Below are 20,022 nucleotides of genomic sequence, written 5' to 3'. Positions count from 1 at the left end.
GGCTCATCTCATGCTACTTGACATTTCAATACTCATTGCATAAGAAGTTTCGACTGTAAAAGAAGTCGGCAATAAACCCATAAGGATCAAACACGGCCATTATAACAGATCAGAACCAAATATTTCCAAATCGACTTTACGGCACTGTTCTCTGGCAATATTTTCACCAAACCATTGTAGTGTACAAGTGAAAATTTTTACTTTATTCCAACGCTCGGCAACGCTACTTGTTTTGTAGCAAAACTTACACTCATCATATTTGAAATACATGTGAACCTTATGTTAAGTACTAAGTGGCGTAAGTGATAAAAACGCATTTCTTTGGAAAATTATGTTTTATACTTCAATATAGTCTCCTTTTAGATGGATACACCAAGTCTGTTATGTGGATTTATTTCACATGTTCGTACACTTATCGATAAAGGCTGAACCAAATGAGCAAGTCATAAGATTAAATCCAAGCCTTTATCTGCTTTGACAGTTGAAGGCATGGAATGATGTTGTTATTGCTTCGTTTGGTTAGTCTCCTTTTCCGTTTTTGTTTTTTTGCTCTCTCTCGATCGTGTTTTTGTGGCCGCCGCACGTAGAAGCATCATTGAAGTTCAATTATACGAAAAATAGAAGTATTAAATAACAAATAGAAAATTGTAAATAAATTCTAAAATAAACATACATGTTTTTGTGGAAATTGTAAATAAATTCTAAAATAAACATACATTTTTTGGCGCCCAACGTGGGGCTCGAAGTTGACGGGTTGTCGTGTCATATTTTTGTGTGCAGTACCAGGTTCGTTGGCTGCAAAGTAAAATTTTTTCGTTGATCTCTAAACGTTGGATTTGGTTTGTATTTTATCACATATATAAGATACAAATTTAATAAATTGACATTTAACCAGCTTCGAGTTTATTAATAACTACGTTCAAAGTTGTAGATATGGCTGAATTGAGTGCACTAGTCATCAAACGTAAGGTGATAAAGACCAATGTTACTAGGATAAAGAATTTGTTATCATGTGAGATGTCACATGCGGAATTAGAATGCAGGTTAAGCTTAATCGAAGCTTATTTCAAACAGTTGTTAGCAATACAATCGGATATTGAAGCGTTGAACGACAAAGATAACGCTCGTGCAGAAATAGAAGAACTTTGCATTTTAGCGAAAGCAAAGGCTATTGAACTTTTAGGTGACGACTTTAATCGAAGTCGTGGAGAGTTAGCGTTACACATTCCAAGCAGAAGCTCGAACAATTTACCAAAACTCAAATTGCCAAAATTTACAGGAAAATACGCAGAGTATCAAAACTTTATATCATCTTTCAAGCAATTAGTTAACGAAGACAAGTCACTCTCAAACATAGAAAAGTTTAACCACTTGATTCAATGTCTTGAAGGACAAGCACTTGATACCATTCGTTCTTTTCAGGTTACGACAGAAAATTACGAAAAGGCTCTGAACAGATTAAAAGAACGGTATGATAATAAAACTTTAATATTTATGGAACATATTATAGATCTATATAGTTTGCCAGACGTACGCAAAGCGTCATCAATTATTTTGCGCAGTTTAGTTGATAGCGCATCAGCTATATTCAGTTCTCTCAAATCACTTGGAGACGACAAAGACATATGTGATGGAATGTTGATTCATTTAATATTGAATAAGTCCGATTCTGAAACGCAAAGACAATGGAAGGAAAAATTAGATTTATCAGTGTTACCTACGTGGATTGAATTTTCTCAACATTTGGAAAGAAGGTGTCAATTTTTAGAGTCAGTTAGCCCGGATACAATAGAGAATACAAAACCAAAGCAAAAAGGTTACGTTACCCTCCAAAATAACCGTTCGTCGTTTCATACACGCATCCGAGATAAAAATTGTGTATCATGTAAGAGCGGGGACCATTGGCTAAGTGGTTGCAAACGATTTAATGAAATGGATGTGTCGCGAAGATTTGACACTGTTAAAAAATTGGGTATTTGTATAAACTGTTTATCAGAAGGACACATCGTGGCTAAATGTCCATCAAAACATTCCTGCAAAATATGCAACAAACTACATCACACACTTTTACATCGCTCAGATATCTGTAGACAAAACATGATGCCTTCAACATCCAATAGAGTTGAATCAGCATCAATCAATGCACATATTAAAACTGTAGCACACAAGGTAATTTTGGCAACAGCAATTATTCTGGTAAGGGACTCGGTGGGTGCATTTAAAGTAGGAAGAGCATTGTTAGATTCATGTTCACAGGTGAACTTAATGACTGAATCCTTCGTTAATATGCTGAACTTACAGAAGAAAAAGACATCAGTAGAAGTTGTCGGTGTTGGGTGTATGTCCTCGAAATTAAAGTACGAGACTCAAACGACAATTCGATCGCGATTTAATGATTCAGAATTTGATTTGAACTTTCTCATTTCAAATCGCCTGTCTGGGTATCAGCCTGACTCAGCATTAGATATTCGCTCTTGGCAATTACCGTCGAAAATCAATTTAGCTGACGAGCACTTTCATAATTCCCAATCCATTGACATGTTAATAGGAGCTGATTGCTTCTTCGAAATGTTACGCAGTGGGCAATTAAGGTTGGGCCGTAATTTACCAATGTTACAAGAAACAGTTTTAGGTTGGATAGTGTCAGGACGGTATAATTCTTCGAAACAAGTTATTAATAAGTCATATCATATAACCAAAGTGGACACTGATATCGAATCAATCAATAAAAACTTAGAGTATCTGTGGTTATTACAAGACACAGCCAGTATACGTAAGAAGTGGAACGAAGAAGAGCAACTATGTGAAGATGCATTTGTAAAAACTACTACTACTTTACCAGATGGTAGAATTGAGGTTCAATTACCGTTTAAAGAATCGCCTTTATTACTCGGAGACTCGTACAATGTAGCATTAAAGCGTTTTCATTCGTTGGAAAGACGTTTATCCCACAATTGTGATTTAAAGTATCAATATACCAACTTTATGAAAGAGTATGAGCAGTTAAATCATATGACAGAAGTGCAAAACGTAAATTTGAAACAGCCTCATTATTTTATACCTCACCATTACGTACTCAAACCAAGTAGCACAACCACGAAATTACGAGTGGTGTTTGATGCATCATCAAGTACAACGAGTCAAAAATCATTAAACGATATTCTTCTGACAGGACCAACTATACAATCGGAATTATATTTGCATGTTATGCGTTTTCGATTGAAAAGATTCGCATTAAGTGGAGATATAACAAAAATGTACAGAATGATTCGAATACATCCTGACTGTCGTTCGTATCAGCAAATTTTATGGCGAGAGACTGAAGATAATCCGATTCGCGTGTTTCAGTTGAATACAGTAACCTACGGTTTATCCGCATCACCTTTCTTAGCGATAAGGAGTCTTCAATATATCGCGGAAAAATGGGAAACCGAATATCCAGTGGGTTCACATGTGCTAAAAAACCATTTCTACGTGGACGATATGTTAACGGGAGCTGATGACTTCCATGAACTACAAATAACAGAATACGAAGTTACGTCAATATTAAAAAAGGCTGGTATCGAAATTGCAAAAATACAGTCAATCGTTCATCACCAATAATAATGAATTAAAAGACTTAAATTTACATGAACCAGCAATTACAAGTACGCTTGGCATAAAATGGGATTCAAATCAGGACCAGTTTTTATTTTCGTATACTCCGAGCAAGACATACACGTCGTTAACCAAACGCTCAATTTTGTCGATCTCGTCGTCTATCTTCGATCCGATGGGATTGATTGCTCCCATAATTATTAAGTCACGAGTGTTATTGCAAGATTTATGGATTATGAAGATAGACTGGGATACAGTAGTTCCGCAACAAATTGGAATTAAATTCGAAAATTTCATCAACGACCTAAATAATTTGAAATCGATTAAAATACCTCGATATGTATTACAAACAGATATCATCAACATGCAACTACATGGATTTTGTGATGCTTCAATTCGAGCATATGGATGCTGTTTTTATGTGCGGGTTTGTAATCAACAAGGACATATTTCAGTAAATTTATTAACGGCACGAAGTCGGGTGGCTCCGGTAAAGAAAAGAACTCTACCTCAATTAGAACTTTGTGGAGCGCTTATACTAGCTCAACTATATAGCAAAATTGCGCCGATATTTAGCAATATACATTTCCAAACATTTCTATGGACAGATTCGACTGTCGTATTACACTGGTTGCAACACCATTCCTCCACATTAACAACGTTCGTGGGAAATCGAATTTCTGAAGTACAAGAACTTACTGCAACTTGTTCTTGGAGACATGTTCCGACGTCAATTAACCCCGCTGACGTAATATCACGAGGATGTTCAACTATCGAATTATTGAAATCCAACTGGTTATCAGGGCCAGCATTTCTAAATCAAGAGTATGAGGAATGGCCAGATTCATGTATAAGTAACACTCAATGCAAACGAGAAGTAGATGGTGCAATTCGGAAAATAGTTATAATATGTGAAACACCCACAAATCAAGTGCTACAATTCATAGATCGGACCAGCTCATATCTTAAAGTACTTCGTGTTATTGGTTGGTTACTTCGTGTGCGTAACCGAGTTAAACAAAGGGTTCCTGATCATCAACATAATTTCACTAGTGATGAGTTACGACATTCTTTACATTGCATCATCTGGATCATTCAAAGCGAACATTTCTCTAATGAAATTCATTGTATAAACAACAACGTGGAAATTAAGACTTCGTTGAAAACTCTTAGTCCCTTTATTCAAGAGGTGGATGGATTTCCATTGCTTCGTGTTGGTGGACGCCTTATGCATGCGAGTATTTCAGAAGAAAGAAAACACCCTTTTTTATTACCAAGACATTGTCATTTCGTTGAGACTTTGGCTAGACATCATCATATTGAAAATTATCATGCCGGGTCTAAGGCGTTAATTGCAATTTTACAACGATATTGGATCGTCAATGCCAGAGGATTAACTAGGAAGATCGTACATAATTGTATCAGCTGCATACGTTATAAACCAAAACTGTTAAGCCAGATAATGGGAGATTTGCCTGCGTCCCGTGTGACGCCAGGCAAACCATTTGAAAAATGCGGAATTGACTTCTGTGGGCCTATTTCTACTTATTTGAAAATTCGAGGAAAACAGCCCTATAAATGTTATATAGCAATTTTCGTGTGTTTCACAACTAAAGCCGTTCATATTGAAGCAGTAACAGATCTGTCATCAAATGCATTTATTGCAGCGCTAAAAAGATTCATTGGTCGCAAAGGACTACCTGCAGAAATTTATTGTGATAACGCTACGAATTTTGTAGGAGCCAATACAAAACTGGTTAAACTTAAACGAAGCTTTACTAGTGAAGCGTATAAAAATCATGTCATTAATTTCTGTTCAAATAAATCAATATCCTTTAACTTTATTCCACCTAGAGCACCACATTTTGGAGGTATCTGGGAGGCCGCCGTGAAGTCTGCAAAGGGGCACATGTATCGTACGCTGGTGAACAGCAAGTTAACATATGAAGAGCTCACTACCGTTCTCGTAGAAATCGAAGCAATCTTGAATTCCAGACCGATTTCACCTGTGTCGTGGGATGCGAATGACCTCGAAGCTTTGACACCAGGTCATTTTTTGATTGGGTGTCCCATGAACTGCATCAGTGAACCAAACATTAATCAAAATGTAGAAGTGTCATACCTCGAACGATGGCGGCGCATTAGTGCAGTGAAACAACAATTTTGGAGCAGGTGGTCAAACGAGTATCTCAACGAACTGATTCAGCGCAATCGATGGACTAAGGTTAGCAATAATTTACAGACTGGGACGCTTGTTTTGATTCATGAAGAAAACATGCCACCAATGGTATGGGTGACAGGTCGCGTAACAAAAACCATCCAGGGCAAGGATGGTAAAGTTCGTGTTGCCGATATCCAGACAAAAAAGGGGATCGTTCGTCGTCCAGTTCAAAAACTTGCTATTCTATGTGATCCTTGAAAGACTAATCTTTCAACGTCGGCGGAATGTTCGTACACTTATCGATAAAGGCTGAACCAAATGAGCAAGTCATAACATTAAATCCAAGCCTTTATCTGCTTTGACAGTTGAAGGCATGGAATGATGTTGTTATTGCTTCGTTTGGTTAGTTTCCTTTTCCGTTTTTGTTTTTTTGCTCTCTCTCGATCGTGTTTTTGTGGCCGCCGCACGTAGAAGCATCATTGAAGTTCAATTATACGAAAAATAGAAGTATTAAATAACAAATAGAAAATTGTAAATAAATTCTAAAATAAACATACATGTTTTTGTGGCAATTGTAAACAAATTCTAAAATAAACATACACCACATATTTGTCAAATTAAGTTTTGTCTTATTTTGTATCAAGACAAATAAAAGACAAATCGCAATATCACAGTTTTGTTTAGGAATTTATCCTACATACAAAGTAACGCTTCCTGTTTACTTTATTTCAAGTGCATTGAAGCTTACTTACTGTTTATGCTGATTCAGCCATGATCACTGTAGTCAAACTGCACACAGTATTCTTTGTTTACTTTATGAACAATGTTGCGCTTATGGTTTCTCCTATAGGAATCAACTTACATACGACAAACACCACCGCACTTATCTTAAGAATGCAAATCCCAGCACAATTGATTTGGTTTGGATAGCTTTTGTTTGATTCTATTAGTTCAGTTCGAGTCAAGCCAACGAAATATCAACACGTTGTTTAAGTTCATAACAAAATAAATTGGTGGCAGCGGTTGGATAGAATTTTCGGTTGAAAATAAAAAATTAATTAAAAAGTGTTTTAATTTACCAAAATTAGTATACGGTACGAGTAAATGTTAAAAGGAGTGTTTCGAGTAACTGAAACGAATAAAGAAATAATATATGTTGTGAAATTATATTATCAACAAGGATAATTATTATTGACAGTAAAAATAAAAAACAAGCAATAAGTTTTAATAAAACTGTGCACTATTAAAAAATTTAACAGAAAATTAACTTTTGAAAATATTTATTTGCCAATCAAGAAATAAAGTGAGATCAGAAAGTTCAGGTGCGGAACAAAAAAAAATAGCTGAGTTGAATGTGTTATAATATACTGAAAAAGTAGAATATACAAAATTAATTATCGTGTAAAAGACAAGACAATAGTGAAAATATATATAACAGAAAAGCAGTTCAAAAATACACTCAACGTAAAAAGGAGAAGGTGGTGAAATACAAAAAATCGGGAAGAAATCTGGTGTTCTACAATTAAGAAGCAAATCTGGTGAGCAAATTCGAAAATGAAGATGATTCTGATGTTATGGGTTTCACTTAGCTGGTAATGTACCAAAATTTTAATATTAAATTTTGTTATTATTGTACTAAATGTCAAATTTAATTATCTAAAATTATCTAATGATAATTATTACTATTTTTATAAGTAACAGTATTTGTTTTATGAATTATAAAAAAAAAAAAAAAAAACACATATAAGTGAAAGTAAATTAAATTTTGCTGTTTATAGAAATCAATATAAATTAATATTGTTAAAAGAAAATATATATATACATATATATATTGGAGTTTATAGAAGTTAATAATAGTTTTTGTCAATAATTTCGTGTAATATTTTACGTTGTATAAAATTCATAATGGCAACAAATGACAATGTTAATGTAGGAAGTTCAGGTAATTCAGGTAATTCTGGTAATTCTAGCAATTCGAGTGGATTAGGAGAGATGGTAGACATTAATACATTAATAAAATTAATACCCGAGTTTAAAAGCGATAAAACTGAGCTTTACACATTTGTCTCCGCTTGCGATGATGCTATAGGCGTAGCAAAGCCACATCAAAAAGATTTCCTATTTAAATATATAAAGTCACAGATATCAGGAAACGCAAGATTAATATTAGAAAATAAAGTTATAAGCAATTGGAATGAACTTAAGACTCAACTCAAACAGAACTATAAAGACAGTGATAGTACACTAGCTTTATATAGAGAACTGATATCTACTAGACAAGGGGGACGAACAGTTAGGCAGTTCCAATTATTTATGGAAACCATGTCTAGGAAATTGGGAGCTGATGCAAAAATAGAAACTCAGGATGATAGTGTTAGAGAAGCTGTTTATAATTATATTGAAACTAAGATCGTTTTAAATGCATTTATAAATGGCTTAGATGGAGAAATTGGCCAATATGTGAACAATTGTCGTCCACAATCGTTGTCAGAGGCTGGAAGATTTGCCCAGGATGAAGAATCTAGAATAAATTATAGACAAAGTGTGAGACGAAATTTTAGTGTTAAAGTAACACAAATAAAGTGCTACAATTGCGGAAAATTAGGGCACATTGCTTCAAAATGTACCATGAAAAAGGAACAAACTAATAGCACTGGAGAAAAAATTATGAAGTGCTATAAATGTGGCAAAATAGGACATTTTGCAAATAAATGTTACTCAAAGGTAGTACAAAAGAATGTTTCTCCGGAAGGAAACAAAAATTTTCGAAAGTAGAAAACGTAAGTAAGGCAACGTTTTCCTTAAATGTGAGTAAAGAAAGTCCTTACATAATAATAGATCATAAGAAATGCTTTTATAAATTCCTTATAGATACTGGGGCTAGTATTAGTTTAATTAAATCTAAATGCATACATATATAGAAGAAATGAATAATATTAATAAGATAGAGTTAGTTGGTATAGGCAAAAAATCTGAAAAAACAATAGGAAATGCATCTATTAGAATAGGAATTAAGAATTTAAAAGGCAAAACGCATAATTACAGATGGAATTTTCACGTGATACCAAATGATCTGGTTTATGGATATGATGGCATAATCGGAGCTGATTTTTTAGGCCACTTTAAGTGCAAGATAGATTATGACCAGGATTTATTTTATGTTGATAAAAATGTACATAGCCTCCAATGTAATAAATTTGAAGAATTTGTTCCTCCAAGAATGGAAGTCTTTCGTTCTATTAAGGTTAAGAAAGGTAAAAAGAATGGATTAGATGTATATGTTCCGCGTTATGAAGATGAAAAAATTGTCATTCCTCATTGTATTAGTACAATGAGAAATGGAAAATGCTTAGTAAGTATTATAAATAAATGTGAGGAAAAAGTTGTAATTGATTTTCCGTTGAAGGTAGAAGACCTTAGGGATTATAATATTGATGATAATTGTAGGAAGGATCCTAAAAAAGAAAAATTAATGAAAGAGAGAGTCTTTCAAATAAGAAATAGGTGTGAATGTATACAAAAGAGTTTAAGAGTAGATCATATGAATGATGAGGAGAATGAATCAATTAGGAAATTGATTTCAGAATATAGTGATTTGTTCATTTTAGAAGGAGAAAAATTGAGTTTCACGGAAACATTAACTTGTGATATAAGAACACAAGAAGGAGTAAAACCTATTTATACGAAAACATATAGATATCCAAAGGTACATGAAGAGGAAGTGAAGAATCAAGTGAAGAAATTGTTAGAAAACGATGTTATACGAAATTCTAAATCGTCGTGGAATTCTCCTGTGTGGATGGTTCCGAAAAAGAAAGATGCTTCTGGAAAAGCTAAGTGGCGAATGGTAGTCGACTTTAGGAAATTAAATGAAATGACGGTGGCGGATACATATCCAATACCAAATATCAACGAGATTTTAGACCAATTAGGAATGTCGAAATATTTTACAACACTTGATTTAACAAATGGTTTTCATCAGATTAAAATGACTAAGGAGGACATCGAGAAAACAGCATTCACTACCCCACATGGACATTATGAGTTTAAGAGAATGCCATTTGGATTGAAAAATGCACCTAGTATTTTTCAGAGAATGATGGATATCATTCTAATAGAAAATAAACTAAGAGATGTTTTGGAGCAACTAAGGAAAGCCAATCTCAAGCTACAAGCAGATAAGTGTGAATTTCTAAGGAAAGAAGTCGCATATTTGGGTCATATTATTGGAGAACGAGGTGTTAAACCTAATCCAGATAAAGTTTCGGCGATAGTAAAATTGTCTCCTCCAAAGAGTATTAAGGAAATACAGTCGTTCATGGGAGCAATAAATTATTGTAGGAGATTTATTAAAGGTTTTAGTCAAATAGCGGCACCTATTAATAAACTTCTTAGGAAAGAAGTTGAGTTTTTTTGGGGGGAGGAGCAGGACAATGCATTTGGTAAACTGAAAGATAGCCTAGCCAGTGTGGTAACCTTGCAATTTCCAGATTTTGAAAAGAAATTCATTGTTACAACAGATGCTTCAAATGAAGGTCTGGGGGCGGTGCTATCACAAGAGAGTGGCCGTAAAGATATGCCAATTCAGTTTATTAGCAGAAGTTTGAATAGTGCTGAGAGAAATTATAGCACAACAGAAAAAGAGTGTTTGGCCATTGTTTGGGCCGTAAAAGTATTCAGACCATATTTGTATGGAAAGAAATTTTTGATCAGAACAGATCATAAGCCATTGAAATGGTTGTTTAATGTAAAGGACCCCGGATCAAGATTAGTGCGATGGAGACTTAAGTTATAAGAATATATGTATGATATAGAATATAAAAAAGGAGTTGAAAATGTAGTAGCTGATCATTTAAGTAGAAATGTGTTAGTAGTAACAAGAAAAGAAAAAAAAAAGAAACGTTGTAGTTGTTGTAGCGAACAGATCAAACGAGAATTTGAAAAAGCGGAACATACTCAGGAGAAAATAGAAATTGAAAATAATGAAAAAGAATCGGTTAAAGTAAACTTTAAAAACAATGTTGAGGAAAATGTTCAGGCCAGAGGAAAAATGATCGAGGTAACAGACTCTCAGAAAATGAAAGAAATAATTAAGGAATATCATGATAGTATTATAGGTGGTCATGTCGGACAAAAAGCAACTATTGCGAAAATTAGAGAAAAGTACACATGGAAAAATTTAAATGATATGGTTGCAGACTATGTAAGAGCTTGTAAAAAGTGTCAATTAGGTAAAATTGACAGACATCCTACTAGAATGCCTATGCAATTGGTTTCAAATGCTTCTAGTGCACTTGAACAAGTCAGCATGGATTTAACTGGACCTTATCCAGTATCCGAATCTGGAAATTTGTACGCATTAAGTATACAAAACAGTCTTTCAAAATATGTGCGTTTCACACCACTTAAAGATAAAAGTGCCGAAACGGTTGCTCAAGCTTTTGTAAACGAATGGATTACATATTTTGTTATTCCAAAAATAATATTAACGGATAATGGTACAGAGTTTTGTAATGAGTTAATGAAAGATTTAGCTAAAATCTTCAAGATTAAACATATTACTACTAGTGTGGCTCACCCACAAGCAAATGAATCTATAGAAAGAGTACATGGAAGGTTAAAGGAATATTTGAATACAGTTGAGTTTGAGAAATCGAATTGGGATGAAGCAATGAAGTTTGCAGGTTTATGTTATAACACAACAACTCATTCCTCCACTGCTTTTTCACCACACGAAATAATTTTTGGAAGGAAAGGAAATAGACCGAGTGGAATTGACGCTTTAGATTTAGTAACTATAGGGGGATATGTCAATAATATAAAAGTTATCATAGAGAACATTGAAAAGCAAGTAAAAGAAAATACAACAGTTTGTAAGGAAAAGTCAAAATTAATCTATGATAAAAAGATAACAGATACACCTAATTATGAAGTAGGTCAAAAGATAGTTGTGAAAAATCTTACAAAAAATAAAAAGTTAGAAAATACTTTTACTGGTCCATATACCATTGTAAAAGTCACCGAAGCTAATGTCTTTATAAGAACAAATCGTAGAACAAGAAAAATTTCAAAAAATCTAATTAAAAGATATATTGAAAACTAATTTTGTTTAAACTGTTCAGCTTTTTTCTAGCTATATTCGCTCTTAAAATCGAGGATATTAATGGGAAAGGAAGCTTCTATTTCAAGAAAGTACAGGAAACCAGAATCGTGGACCGTCATATATCCATAATTACTAATGTAAATCTAACTTCTTATGAAGATAAAATTAATTGGCTTGGGAGTAAAGTAGATCATGTAGATAAAACTTGCATAGATTCCTATCACGAATGTGAAGAGATCATTGTTTTTGGAAAACAGCATTTTAAAAATTTAATAAAAAAAATAAATGTAGTACATAATATGCTTGGAATTAAGTCCAGTTTGAAGGGAAATAGAAACAAGAGAGGAATATTAAATATAATAGGATCAGGGCTTAAAGTTTTATTTGGTACTATGGATAGTGAGGATGCTGAATATTATAATAAGGTGATAACGGATATAAATAATAATGAAGAGTTTATAAAAACAGGGTTGAAGGAAGAAATTAAAATTATTCAAAATTTAAATGAACAAAACTTAAACATAAAGAAAAGTTTCGAAGATATACAGAATACTACCAATAAATTCATAAATAAACTTAACTCATTAATAGGAACAGTCAATGAAAATAGTAAAAATATGGCTATATTTGAATACATGCAAGAAATAGAATTAAAAATAGTAAGCAGTTGTTTAGATCTTGAATTTGAATTAGAAAGGCTAATTGATATCATTTTATTCATGCAACTAAAATTAATACACCCAATGTTATTGAGTCCAGAAAAATTTATTGATATATTACTGAAAAGTAAAAATGAACCAAATCTTTTATATACACCTAGTTTGGAATCATACAGCCAAATAATAAAGTATTCTAAAATTAAAGCTTTTGAACACAAGAAGGTTATAGTTGTAATAGTTCTAGTTCCATTTGTCAAAAAGGACATTTATGATACCTATCAGGTAATACCAGTTCCAATATTTGAGAAGAATAAACAGGTAATATTAGAAAAAGAAAATAATTATTTTTTAATATCTAGGGATAAGGAATATTTTGCCATGTTTGATAATTTAAATGATTTCGAAGTTGTTGATAATAGCTATCTGTTGGCTAATGAATTAATATCTGAATCAACTATTACTGTAGAAAATTGTGTTTTAAATAACTTTATGAAACGAAACAGTAAACATTGTCAAATTAAATACATACCTTATAATGTAGAGACATACATGAAAATAAATGATAATAAATATATGTACGCCGTAACCAATGAAATAAAATATGAATATGAATGTAAACAAAATAAAATTAAAGAAAAAGGATATTTGAATGGAGTTGGTATATTGTATTTTGATTTTAATTGTAAGTTCGAAACTGTAGATTATAAAATTATAATATCTGATAACAAAAATGAAACTGTATTTAACGACCTATATTTTGGTTATTCTGATGATTGCTGTTTAAACATAAAGATTAATGAAATAGAAGAAATTGAATTATTATCTAAACTAAAACCTAGTAATATTAAAAATATTGATGATTTAAGTATTAAAATAAATAATCAGAAAAGTTTTATATCAAAGTCTCTAAATTCTATTAAATTGAATTCCAACTCATATTGGTACGGATTAATGTCATTATTTATAACCATAATTATAATAATTATTGTAAAATGTATAAAAGGAAATTTATGTATAAATATATTTAATAAATGTTTTAATGTAAAAAAGGAGTCGCCAAATCCCTTAAGGAATAATATTGTTGTATATACTAATAAAAAATCTGATGGCGAAGTAACTGTTGAACACAATAATTTTAAAAATAAATACAATTATGAATGGTAAATATATAAATAAATATATTTAATATTTTGTAAATTTATTATAAAATATTTCAAATATCCGATAAGCATATACTGTAAGAAAGAAATTAGTTAACATAATCATAAAAAAAAAAAAAAAAAAAATTTATTTAATCATATATAAAAAAATTTTATTATTTATGTTAAGCAAAACCTGTATGAAAATTTAAATATTGTTATATATATATATATGCTTTAATAAAGTTATTGATTTGGATTAATTGAAGTCAAAGTTGGGGTTGGCCATGCCTGTTTGTTGTGATGTGATTTGCTTTTGGAAGTAAAGTCAATTACTATGTCATTGCCTTTCTTTAAGGGCGGAGGTGTTATGTGGATTTATTCCACATATTTGTCAAATTAAGTTTTGTCTTATTTTGTATCAAGACAAATAAAAGACAAATCGCAATATCACAGTTTTGTTTAGGAATTTATCCTACACACAAAGTAACGCTTCCTGTTTACTTTATTTCAAGTGCATTGAAGCTTACTTACTGTTTATGCTGATTCAGCCATGATCACTGTAGTCAAGCTGCACACAGTATTCTTTGTTTACTTTATGAACAATGTTGCGCTTATGGTTTCTCCTATAGGAATCAACTTACATACGACAAACACCACCGCACTTATCTTAAGAATGCAAATCTCAGCATAATTGATTTGGTTTGGTTAGCTTTTGTTTGATTCTATTAGTTCAGTTCGAGTCAAGCCAACGAAATATCAACACGTTGTTTAAGTTCATAACAAGTCCTACAATCTTTCAATATTTGGATACCTTTTAAGTAACACGATTTATCAAGTCTTTTAAAATATACCTCCATTTCCCATTCCACTTCATCATTTAATGCAAATCTTTTTCGCTGGAACGATATATTCAAGTTATCCTATCGTAATGCATTCAATTTTCCACTGTTTTTCATTGACGTGTGAGCGGGTGCGTTATCCTGCAAAAACAAAATTTTTATCTGCGATAAATGTGGTCGTTTTTTCTTAAACTTCTCATTCAATCGATTCAATAATATGCAATAGTAGTCTGATGTTATTGTTTTTCCTTTTTCGAAATAGTCTATGAAAATTATGCCACTTGAATCCCAAAATACGGAAGCCAAAACTTTTCCAGCAGATTGAGTTCGTGGACGTTTGGAAGCACTACCCCCAGCTCTACCCATTCTATGGCTTGTTGTTTTCCCTAAGATGTGAAGAAATGAATCAATGTTTCATCAATTACTCGACGCTTACAGTCAGCTAGATTGTGCATAAACATTTCCAAACAATGTTTTGAATGACGAAATCGTTGCCGTTTTTGGTCAATTGTGATCAAACGCGACCGAAAGCTTTTTATATACACGTTCGTATGATATGTTTGTCATCTTTACTATCTCACGCAATTTAATTTTTCAGTATCATCAGTAAAAGAAGCAAGAATGGTGTGGGAATATCGGAGGTGTATAGTAGGTACAAGACTGTTTAAACTTAAAATTTCAAGGAATAATCATATGTAAAAATAAATATAAAATATTTAATTATGTTGTGTTTCTTTATCACATATCAAAACTCGTAAGGTGTACGCAAACTTTATTGACTATGTGTATGTAGAAATTAGAGTTACAGAAGTTCAACTTATGGAAGCAGAATTGTGTGTTATTTGTTCTTTAAAGCTCTTTTTGCACTTACTCTCTTTTTAGTTCGAGTTATGGAAGTTTGACTGTATTATATTATTCTTCCTTATATAAATGATCACGGTTAAAATTCGTTTTATTTTTGGTTACATTGATTTTATTTAGTTTTAAGTTAATCATAAAATTAGATTCTTCTTCTCCCATTTCAATTCCTTTATTCATAATTTTATTAATTTTCACTAAATAATTTTTATAGTGTTACAATTACTACTTTTAGGATATTTTTAGCGGTAAATTCTATATATAAATTTTAAAATTCAATAAATTTAATTATTGTTTTTATTTGAATTATTTTTATTTCTTAATTTTAAATATATTTTCCTGAATATTGACAAATAATTTAAAAGAACACTTCTTAACTTCAGAAAAAATATTATTAATGCATAAAAATAATTAGAATAAATACTAAAAACATTATAAAATTTTTATATTCTAATTAAAAACATTTTAAAATAGTAACATTTTAAGTTGGTTTCATATTATTAATTTTTATTTCATACACAAATTTTTATTCAGTTTCGCAAAATATAAAAAGTGAACTCGTAACTATTCTAATATTATTAATATTTAAATTCAATAATAATATAGTACCTTAAGTATAAATACTTTCATTTTATTGTATAAGTTTTAAATAAAGCACTTTAATAAATAAAAACAATTCTTATATGATATCGCAATGCTGGAATAGCCAGTAGTAAAGAAAGCAATCGATTAAAAAATACAACTAGTTTGAATATAATGTTTTAAATTCAGTTTAAAGTGATGTAAATTCCCCACAGGGAAGTAATACATAATATACATACGTATACTCAAAATGAAAGAAATAAATTATTCGAGTACTTGAAGTTAAAACTAGTAAACATTTACTTCGAAAAATTATAAAAATGCTGTGTGCGGCTTCATTAATAATTCAAACGATCACAAATAGTTTTAATATGAACATTTTGAATTTAAAAAATTCAAACTCACCGTGTTCAATTTCTCCATCAAAACACTCATTTGGTTTTTCATATACATATTCAATTTTAAGCACAACTATCACTATGCAGTCCATTCAAATTTGTAAATGAATATTTTTCATAGAAAGTACACCGAAAAATGTTTAAAATAAAAGCTTAACCTCTTCTCCACTTTATTAATAAAATGCTTAGCATTTTTTACTGTAGTGCACATACATATGTTATGTCCGGATAGGCTGTGGACTATACAATGACTAGTATGCTACTTTGTAGTATGCCGTCGTAATACAAGTATGCTGTGTAAACTGTTGCTATTGTTGTTGATGTTATTGGTGATGCTACGATTATGGCTCTACTATATTATGAGGGGAAAGTGCAATACCGGTTCAAAAAATGCGATGTTAAATTTGTTTGTTATTTTTTAAATATTTTTTAAGATTGCTGTTGTATGGAAATCAATTATTTAAATTTCGCTTTCATTAGAGAAATAAAAAAAACCGATAAAATTCCTAAGCTCTGCTTAAGAAAGTAGTTTACTTATGTATATCGGCTGAGATTTTTATGGAAACACGTTTGCTCTTAAAACTCATGTTGATATATTTTTTTATTTTTGAGCTCAAGTAATTTGAGTTATTTCGTATTGTTTTTTTATATTGATCATTTATAAAATAAAAACTATACTAAATAATTTTATTTTTATTATCAATTTTTCATTATATAAAAAATTTTAATTTTTAATTAAAGAAATCATTGTATTATTTCACAATTGTTTTTTTCAGTGTTCAATTTTTTTATCACATAAAGAAATTATTAATTTTCTTAAAGATATTTTTAAAAATTGTTAAAATTACACACCAGCGTTGTACTCGACGTGTACGACACTATTGAAAACTATGATTTCAAACAAGCTGCTCTTAGTCTAAGTCGACTTCACGAGGTATTCATACACACAAACACTCGCAACACAATATATAAGAAAATTTTAAATCCAAGAAGTTAATAGTAAAAATACTTTTTGTAAAGCAGGTGTATGTTAGTACTGTTCGTATTCGGTTTTACGAACTATTCGGAAGATCCGATTAATCGGATAGTAAGCGATGTCCCCGTAGTGGAAAAAAATTGGGTTTTTTGTAAATTCGGAGTCTTCGAATATCCGGATTTAAGATTATTATTGGTAGTGAAATTATTCGATGATACCGGGAGCGAAAGTTGAAGGGAGAGGACAAAATGTAAATAAACACGCATCACACAAATATTCACAAACTTTTGGTATAAATAATAAAATTTGTTGTTGTATTAATACAACGTCATAAATTTGAAAAATACAGAAAATTATATATGTGCAATGTTTGTTTTATTTTATTTTATCGCATTATTTTTTATTTCTTAAAATTTTAAAATTTTAATTTGAAAATGTACATATTAAATAACTCATATTAATATTTATAACTTATATTAGAGAAATTATATTAATGCAAATATGAAATAAAAATATAAATTGTATGTAAAAATTTGACAATATTAATATATATGTATTCAAAAAAATATTTTTATTATTTTGTTAGCAGTGGAAATTTCGTAAAAGTTTGAATTTTTCGTTTATTAAAAAAAATAAGATTACGAATTAAAACCTTTAAAAATAATTATGCATTATAAAAAAATCACATTATCAAATTAATCATTGAACAAAAATGCTTTATTAATTTTGTTTCAACTCCGAGAACTTCGTTGTTATCAGCACGGTTGCCACTTATGGTACTTTAGTACCAAAATTGGTACTTTTTTTTCCGTTTGGTACCCTGGTACTCATGTTCAAAAAATGGTACATTTTCGGCGACCCAACTTTATTGTGGACATTGTATTGTTTTATACTTTTTGTACATTTTATATAAATTGTATTTTCTTATAAAAAGACAATAGAAAAATTTTGGACCTTTATTTACAGAAATGGTACCTTTTTAAACCAATTTTGGTACAGAAAAAAATTTTCAAGTGGCAACCGTGGTTATCAGATTAATTGAACAATCAAATAGTTTCGGTTTTTAAAATATGCGAATAATATGAGCTGCATCAATGTATGCTAATTTAGGGCAGTGCCGTTCGTATTCGGTTTTACGAAGTATTCGGAGAATTCAATTAATGGAATAATAAACAGTCTTCGAAGTTGGAAATAAAATCGGATTCTTTGTTCTTATTTGCGGTTTTTATTCGCAATGAAATTATTTGAAACCTTCGTGAGCAAAAGTTAAAGTGAGAGCAAACTCAAAAAATTTTAAATATTATAAAATACATACTTAAAAATTTTATGAAATTAATATTTATGCTTTTATAAACATATTTTTATTATTTTTTTAGTAACGGAAAATGAAATTAAACTCGAAATTTAAACCTTTAAAATTAATTATGGAAAAAACTAATTAATTACATTAAAAATTAATCTTTGTAGAACACATTTATTTTATAAATTTACAAGGAAACAAAAAAGTGTGAATAAAACCTACCAATCGCTTTATGCTATTCAAATATTTATTTCTTTCATACAATTTTGGTTATATACTAATTTACATTTTATTTAGATACTTCGATACAATATTATATACACCTTACTTTTTTTTCCTAGAAATAAGGAATTAGTAAATAACTAGTAAATCGTGCTAACAATAGTAACTACAACAAAAAAATCTAAATTTTATTATGCAAAATTAAATTTGTGTACACCTGCGTGATCGTCACAGGTTCTACACATCAAATAATTGTGCATTGGAGAGCATTTCTGAAAAAATATCTTTGACATTAGTTTTCCTTATTTCTGTCAGTTTTTCCATGTTGCTACGATTTGAAATTTCTCAATCCAAATTCGTCACAATATTATTCATAATTTAATGAGCATTTCCAATACATTTTGTAAATATTTGTATTTTCTACAATTTTTTTTACTTCTATTTAATATTATAAACATTTATTTAATACAATTTTATTATAATGGCTATTTCCAAAAGAACTAAGTGAATTTCTTTTCATTGGCAATATTGTTTTGGTAATTTTTGACGTTTGTATTATTTTGCGAAAAATTTGATCCACTTTGGTAGCCAAAGTTAAAAATGTGAATCTGCCTTTCGTTGGGTAGTTCATTTTATTGAGCTACCGCCAAATGATATAGTACAAAAGCTGAACATGAAAAAGATGCTATTGACTTTGTCATAGAAGCCAATCTTGGAAGTTTTGCAAATAAACCTAACATTTGGATAACTGAGTGACTTAGACGAAAATGGCATGGGTTTAATCCACTGGGCAGCAGATCACAATGCATTGAAAATTTTACATTTTTTACTCAATTCAGGTGCTAATGTAGATATATGTACGTGATGGTGAAGAACAGACTGCGTTACATTATTCTGCTAGTTGTGGTCACGTTGAATGTGTACGTCCTAACATCATTTAATGCAAATAGTAAACTTATTAATTTAAATGGTCAAACGTGTTTGGATGTTGCTGACAATAATGATATTCATATGTTGTTGTCTTCAAACAAATACAATTTTTGACTTACATATTTTAATCCATATCTTGTAGTGCTTGTAAATACGGTTTTAGTAATTTAATTATTAAATAAAACAAAATTCGATTTATACAACACAATTATTTTCTGAACTTTTTATTTTGTATACATTTAAATGTATTTTGTG

General features: G+C 30.7%; 1 protein-coding gene across 3 annotated transcripts in view; it reads right to left on the bottom strand.

Annotated features, from left to right (window-relative positions):
- LOC119668775 (disheveled-associated activator of morphogenesis 1) overlaps positions 1–16,758 on the bottom strand; it is a 101,412-nt gene extending 84,654 nt beyond the window's left edge. For 2 of the 3 annotated variants that reach the window (XM_038078401.1, XM_038078403.1), the window contains exon 1: positions 16,347–16,757. In XM_038078401.1, the coding sequence (XP_037934329.1) occupies positions 16,347–16,394 (48 nt within the window). In that variant the 5' untranslated portion in view covers positions 16,395–16,757. Of the gene's footprint in view, positions 1–16,346 lie in introns of all 3 variants that reach the window. The other variant, XM_038078402.1, reaches the window with a different exon arrangement.
- Between the last annotated feature and the right edge of the window lie 3,264 nt (positions 16,759–20,022).

The sequence above is a fragment of the Teleopsis dalmanni genome, chromosome 1 (assembly GCF_002237135.1).
Source record: "Teleopsis dalmanni isolate 2A chromosome 1, ASM223713v2, whole genome shotgun sequence".
NCBI classification, from domain to species: domain Eukaryota; kingdom Metazoa; phylum Arthropoda; class Insecta; order Diptera; family Diopsidae; genus Teleopsis; species Teleopsis dalmanni.
Note: the sequence above shows the minus strand (reverse complement) of the source record. Positions and strands in the feature narration are given on the sequence as shown.